This window comes from Phyllobates terribilis, unplaced genomic scaffold (assembly GCF_046119375.1).
Source record: "Phyllobates terribilis strain yellow unplaced genomic scaffold, ASM4611937v1 Scaffold_11__3_contigs__length_659146591, whole genome shotgun sequence".
NCBI classification, from domain to species: Eukaryota; Metazoa; Chordata; class Amphibia; order Anura; family Dendrobatidae; genus Phyllobates; species Phyllobates terribilis.
Window position 1 is genome coordinate 310,848,627 of NW_027362771.1, and position 7,485 is coordinate 310,856,111.

The 7,485-nt window shown below is 41.3% G+C and overlaps 1 protein-coding gene and 1 pseudogene across 1 annotated transcript in view; both read right to left on the minus strand.

The window, feature by feature from the left end:
• Window positions 1-1,937, minus strand: part of KCP (kielin cysteine rich BMP regulator) — a 154,918-nt gene extending 152,981 nt beyond the window's left edge. Inside the window, exon 1 of the mRNA XM_073652551.1 lies at window positions 969-1,937. Coding sequence (XP_073508652.1) covers window positions 969-1,086 — 118 coding nt within the window. The 5' untranslated portion in view covers window positions 1,087-1,937. The remainder of the gene's footprint in view (window positions 1-968) is intronic.
• Window positions 1,938-4,673: 2,736 nt separating this feature from the next.
• On the minus strand, window positions 4,674-7,238 carry LOC141167261 (transmembrane emp24 domain-containing protein 10-like; annotated as a pseudogene).
• Window positions 7,239-7,485: the final 247 nt, after the last annotated feature.

Genomic DNA, 7,485 nt, shown 5'->3' on the forward strand with positions numbered 1-7,485 from the left:
GAAAGACACTCTTGACTGGCTACAAAAGGCATTTACAAGCTGTGATACTTGCGAAAGGAGGTGCTACTACTAGGTACTAACCATGCACGGTGCCCAAACTTTTGCATCGGCCCATTTTCCTTTTTGTAATTTTTAATATATAAAAGATGAAACATATATTTTATTTTGCTAAAATACAAAGGAAATGTGTTATCTTTAATTTTAGGCCTTTTAGAGATCATTTCATCTTCAACTTGCTTAACTGTTCACAATAACAGTAATTTGACCAGGAGTTCCCAAACTTTTACATGCCACTGTACTCACCTGAATAAGACGTGGGATGATTATCTTTCACTCTGAGCACAATACTTATCTTTATCCATACAGAGGCAAGTGAAGTCATCATTAGCAATTAGGTGAATTGACCACTTACAGGTTTAGCATCTGATCTTAGCTATTAGTTATGCTTTTGATTTATGGACACAATCACATATTGAGAAATATGCAACTTGTACAGTGCAGAACATCAGCACATCAATGACACTTTACCCTAGGTAGTCCATACTTTTGAATGGTTTCTCTGAGCTAACATAATATGCAATGCGCTCTTGGTAAAACTGTCTGGAATCTATACTCAGCATTAGTTTATATGTGAATTTCTATACTTCAAAGTATACAGTCATGCCTTTATTTTTAAGCTGTATTATATTTAATTTTTTGAGCATTTTTATGTATAAAACAGTTTATGATCAGCTATAACCACAAAACCTGCTGTTCAGGAAACACTAATTCCAATGTTTCCATTTTGTGTAAATATTTACTAACAATTTCATGAATAGATACAGAAACTTTTTATCTCCTTTTGTATTTATGTAAATATTTTAATGAAGAGATATCCTGAAAATTAGTACAAATGTGTCCTGTGCACTCACCAAATATCCTTTCTTTTCTTCAGGTCAATTAGTTCTCAGTAGTCAGTTTGTACTCACCATTGTCATCATAGTACTGGAGTGGAAGCTCCATATCCTGGTCTCCAGGTTCTTGGCTCAGGCAACAAACAAGCATAAATAAGAGAGGCAGAAGAAAAGTCCATCCTGGTGACAGCATGGTGCAGTTTAGTACATCAGCAGTGCAAACTACATGCCAACTTCAGAGTTTGAAGGTCCACTTCCTTGTGACAATGATGTGCCAACTATTTGTAGTCAGTGTGCCTCCAGCTATAAGCTTGAGGGCACCAAACCTAAAAGTGCTGCAGCACAAATGTGACCACATCTATGTCCTCACTATTGGATAAGGTGTAAGGAGTCAGGACAACTCACATAAGTACTGCTTTAATACAATAAGAAGCCCTGATGTCTCCATAGAAGCACACGTTGCAGTCAATGCACAAGTCTTGGATCCACCACCAGAATGTGTAGTCTGAGGACCTGCAGAGGTGACACGCAGGAAGATGCCTTTGTCTTGCTTCAGGGCACAATTTCTAAGGATTCCTGGGCTGGACCACAGCTGAGCAGCTCCACCTGAAGGTTCAAGCAGTGTGAAGAGGTGTTACCTCTATGCACAGAAGGTGAAACTGGGGCTTGTCTTTGCTAATGATGGTCAGGTCACACATCCACAAGTTTGGTCTTGTATGGGGACAGTTTCTATGTCCTAAAGTGCAGAAGATGTCTTGCCAGTGTCAAACCATGCTGCTTTTACCTGGCAGCTCCTTTATGTAGAGAGAAGCAGCAGAGCCTCTGGTTATAAAGAAACTTTAGCGATAGGCTGCTTAATTTTTGTAACTTTGTTCCCTTGTGTGCCTCTTTTTATCCCTCCCCTTTCTCAGATTTTTTCTACCATTCCCTCCCTCCACACTCTTTTCCTATGTCTTTCCCTGTAATCTTTCCCCAGCTCTCCTCCTGTCTCTCCTCCCCCTCATCACTCCCAGTCTTCTTTTTTTTCCTTTCTATAGTATTCCACCCTTCTCCGATGCTCTCTTTCTCTTGCTCTCCCTTTCATTATCTTACTCTTCTCCCCTCCCAGATCCCTCCTCTAAAATTCACACCACATTCCTTTTCTCATCTCTATATAGTAGTAGTATTAGTGTGTTGTGAGGGGGGAGTGAATGAGAAGCTGCACGTTTGCTTCTGTTTACCTTAGAAAGGTAAATCAGAAGTTATTGCACGGGGATATGTTTGTAATCCTATATGCTTGCATCCTTATGTTCCCCTGGGAATGACAGGGTTAAATTTACAATAGAAGCCACTGTGTGAAATATAGCTGATCCATAAACTCTCTACTACTTGTCTATTCTAAGGCTGCATTCAGGCTGTAAAATAGCAATTCCTGGACCACATCCAAAGCACGGAGGCACACTGGTGTCATATTATAAGTCATATTAAGAACACACATTTTTATTCAGGGGAGTTAATCAGTCAAGCTTCCAAATTTAGTATGAGCTCATATTCCATACCTCATTGTCCTTGAGTAAAATTAATTTACTTATAGCAGCACAGATACGGCCATTGTGCCACCACTGCGATCAGGTTGATGATTTCATGGAATCTAAAACGCATTTATCTCTAAACATAAATGAAAAATGGGAATACAGAAAGTCCATTGAGTGAAGAAATGTAATGAAGACAGGTGAAGTGGGTACGTTGATGACAAAATTCACCTATAAATGAGTTGGATATATTAGGCACCACGTGGTCTTGAAGTCGATGTGGTGAAGGGAGGAAAAGTGGGCTGTTAGGATCTGAGTGACTGACAAGGGCCAAATTCTGACGGTGAATGGCTAGGATGCATTGGATATAACCTATCAAAAGTGGCCAAAGAATGACAACTGGTGGACCAGTGACATGGTCATGGATGTCCAAGGCTCATTGACGTACGTAAGGAGCGAATGATTGTCTAATCCCACAGAAGAGCTAGTGTAGAGCAAATTACTGAAAAAGGTATTGCTCTCTATGATGGAAAGATGTCAGAACAGAGACTGTATTGAAGCTTTTTGCATATGGGGCTGAGTGACATAAGGTGGTATGAGTACCTACGCTAACCTCAAGTCCAGTGTGAAAGGTGCTTACAATTGACACGTGCAGAACAGAACTGGACAATGGAGCAATGGAAGAAGGTGGTCTATTCTGATGAATCACATTTTCTTTAACATCAAGTGGACATCTTGGTGCATGTGCATGGCTTAACTGGGTAAGCTATGGCACCAGTATGTATTATGGGAATAAGGCAAATCACTGGTGGCAATGTGATGCTTTGGGTAATGTTCTGATGGGAAACTTTGGGTGATGACATTCATGTGGATGTTACTTTAACATGTACCACTTATTTAAACATAAAACAAAACAAGCAGTCAGCTCACCATTTAAAGGGGTTATCTACTACTTTATATGATCCCCCAATGTATTCCCCCAGGGCCCATAAGTGTTTCTCTAAATACCTTGTGGTGCCTTTTCTGCCTGTGAGCGGCGCTATCACTGGCCGCTCACAGGCATCACGTGACCCCCAGCTGCAGCCGTCTCTGACATCCGCTGATGTCACGACAAGTCCAGGCTGCAGCCGAGGGTCCCTCTTCCGCGTTCCACCAGCGGCTGCTGGGTTGTGGACGGGGTTACTTCGCGCTTCACTCCCGGCATCCACCGCACGCTCTCCCTCTCCTCATCCACTGGGAAAACGCGCGGTGGATGCTGAGTGTGACGCACACTAATGTAACCCCGCCCACAGCCCAGCATCCACCGCGGGGAGCGCGTCACTGATGTCATGCCTCACTTGACGTGACATCAGTGACAGGTCACGTGATGCCTCTGAGCGGCCAGTGATAGCGCCGCTCACAGGCAGTAACTGCAACGCAAGGTATTTACAAAAACACTTCTGGGCCCCGGGGGATACATTGGGGGGGTTCATATAAAGTAGTGGACTACTTCTTTAAGCTACGTGGACCAGAGACTCCACAACATGGACATCCAAGACTTAGTTGGACCAAATTTGCATATGAAAATCGAAATTCCAGCAACAGGAAAACATCCTTATAACACGTCCAGTTAGTTTCATGTATGTTAAAAATCTAGAGCCCATACCACTGTCCTGCACGTTTCAGACAGACATGTCCTCACTCATGGCCTAAACCTTGGGTCATGACATGTGGATGTTACTTTGACACTTACCACCTAACATTACAGACCAAACATCACAGACTAAATACACCTCTTCATGAGAACAGCATTCCCTAAAGGTAGTTGCCGCTTTTTAAAAAGATAATTCATCCTGCCACACTGCTAAAAAAAATTGTTCAGAAATTGTTTAAGGAACATGACAAAGAGCTCAATGTTCAAAACGTCCCAGTTCTCCATCTGATCAAACATCTGTGTCGATGCGCTGCACAAACAAGTCACAACCAAGGAGAGTCCCCCCCCCCACAATTTACAGACTCAAAGGATCTGTAGCTACTGCTTTGGTGGCAGTTACCACAAGACCCCTCCGGAAGTCTTGTGGAGTGCATGCTTTGATTGGCCAGAACTGTTTTGGCTGGAGGCCTAAACAATATTAAACATATATGTATATATATTTTAAGAGCAGGATCTGCAGAGCATCACACACCAAGAGGAGGGGTCAGGAGTGATGTGCCCCAGGGCAGCCTACACTGTACGTGACACTGGAGGAGTTATACAAACCCAAGATATTCACAAGAATCCTAGAAGCTGCTATGGGAGAAACTGGAAAACAGTCCTACAATAGATTTCCAAAATATTAATACCCACAGGGAAAGGAGTCAGAGCTGCCCAAGCCAATAACTCAATCACCTTCTTCACCTTGAAAAATCGTTGGAGATCCAGTCTGGTAGCAAGTCCATCAGACAATGCATGGAGAAGATGCTAAAGTAGTGAAGGCAGACATTGGTGTACTCGTCACTTTTTCTCTGTTCTTCTTGTAGGAAGAATTATTGATGACCAGCTCAGACAGATCCTCCAGATGACACAGCTTGACTTCCAGAGACTTCAGCTTTTCCATCTTAGTGATCTCCTCACAGATTCTTGGCCTCCACTCAATGTTTCATGTTCAGGAGTCCGTCTAGCCTCTGCAAGTTGCTTCTTTTCTAAATAAACCTTAAACATGTTGTACTCCTCGGTGGTGAAGGCAAAATTCCCCATTGTAGCAAAGGACGTGGTTGGAAGAGTCCGGGATCTTCAGGCAGACCTGGTCCTTGTCACGCGGCTCAGGCACCTCGTACCAGTCCCACACAGTGACCAGCCCATCTTTATGGAACTCTTCCCGCAGACATTTGCAGCTGTTCATGTTATAGCTGATCTGTGTATGTCATCTATGCCAAAGAATATAACTACTTTTAATATTATTTCTGTTTTCCCTTTTTAGCTGTCATGAACGCCTACATTCTTCAGCCTAATTTAATTAAAAGCCTGTTTTCTAGAGTGACATATGCATACATAGGGCACTATGCACACATGCCTTTTCCTTGGATGCACTGCATTCAAATAATGTTGTCTGGGAAAATAGTAGATCTTGGTTTACAAACGTAGGCCACGATTTTGCACAAGACGGGTACATCTGTTTTGGCCCAAATCTCAATAATGTTCCTCCAAAGTTTGTTTGCCTTCTATGAAATTTGTCATATTGTTTGTGTATTGATCCTAATTAATAACTGAAAATAATAGCAATCCATGCCTCGTCCTCTTAAATGTGTTAACATTTTTCTATACAAAATGTTTATGTCTGACCTGCAACTATAACAGTTCAACATAATATAGGTGATATACAGTATCCTTACTAATGTAACATGACTACATATGAAGAAGTTATATTCTTCTTTACAGTTCTAAGGACACATTTATTAATTCTGCAGAAGTGCTACAGAATGTCCCACAGGCTTTGGATATATATCCTAGTACATGAGAAAGACGTTAGATGTTTATAGACTATCTAACTGAAAATACCTTACATACCCAAAGCAGCTCATTTAAACAGAATCTGTCACCAGGTTTTTGCTACCCTGAGAGCAGCATGATGAAGGTGCAGAGACCCTGATTCCAGCGATGTGTCATTTACTGAGCTTCTTCCTGTCATTTTGATAAAATCACTGTTTGATCTGCTGCATATCTACCAGTCATCTGACTATAGAGCTCTGTATAATCTCGCCCCTATCGCTGATCAACAGCTTTCTGCCTATGCACAATGTACACAGAAAGCTGCCAATCAATAGTACAGGAGGGGTTATTCAGAGCTCATGAATATGCTTGACTACATGGCAGCAGGTTTACTAGTCCTCTAATGATAATCTCCTCCTGATAAAACAGTGATTTTATCAAAATTACACTAAGCAGCCCAGTAAGTGACACATCGCTGGAATCAGGGTCTCATTATGATGCTCTCAGATTAGGTGGCAAAAACCTGGATTCTCTTTAAATTGCACTGTATGAGTCTTATCATATATTGTATAGCATGCGTACAAGTAGAAAGTTTTATAAATTGTGTTAGTAAAACTAAAAAATGTATATGCATAACTCCCTTCACCATAACTATCATGAAAGACTTGGGAAATGAAAAACTATCTACTATATAGACAATGTAGAAGAATGATTGAAGGCGTGAGCATACGGAGGGCAAAAATCATACTAATAGTCTATTCCCAAATACACGACATCTACGTTTTTCAGCTGTATACCAGACACAGACATCAACTCTCCCAACATGCCTGTTTTCAATAAATAGTTGTATACTCCATGATTAACAATTCCGGAATTTCTGTTTTCAATTCCTCTGTTATTTATGAATAAAGTGACAACTAGGCATTACCAGTTAGGGGCACAGTCCAATCCGTGCTATCAGTGTCAGATCGTGTAAGGACATGGCCATTGACAAGGTGTATGTAAAAACAAAGCTGCCCATTCAGGCTAGGGCTAAACGCAGCACAAGATCGCTATGTGTGCTGCTACATTACAACATAATGCAGGTGAATGGGGTCGCATAGAGATTCCTAAGTTACAGCAACTGCGATAAACAAGTCGGAATATTGGGATAGTTGGGATATTGCTTGACGCAGTCACCGTACTCTAGGTGTCTAAATGCAACCCATTCACCTGCATTATGTTGCGATGTAGCCGCGGCACATAGTGATCTTTGACCACGGCCAAAGTCACCATGAAGCCCCAGCCTAATTCACAGATTTCTAAGAGGGCAATCCAAAGTTCTAAGAAGAGATGTTCCACAGTTGTTATTTTATGGGAAATACAAGTATTTCCTAAAACAGACATGTCAGAAGAGCTAGGACTACCCCAATTGGGTACACCTTGTCGCGGAGGGAACTTTTACGCTTTTTGATCAAAATCGTGTTAACGAATTTACAGATACTAATATTATTTATTTATTTGCTGTAGGTTATATGTTCATTTTGTTTTTATCTTGGGTTTTGTATGTCAGAAGAGATGACAGATCATCTTTAAGGGTAAAAGCAGTAGTTTGCATTTTTGAGAATTTTGGGAATACCTATAATAAAAAAAA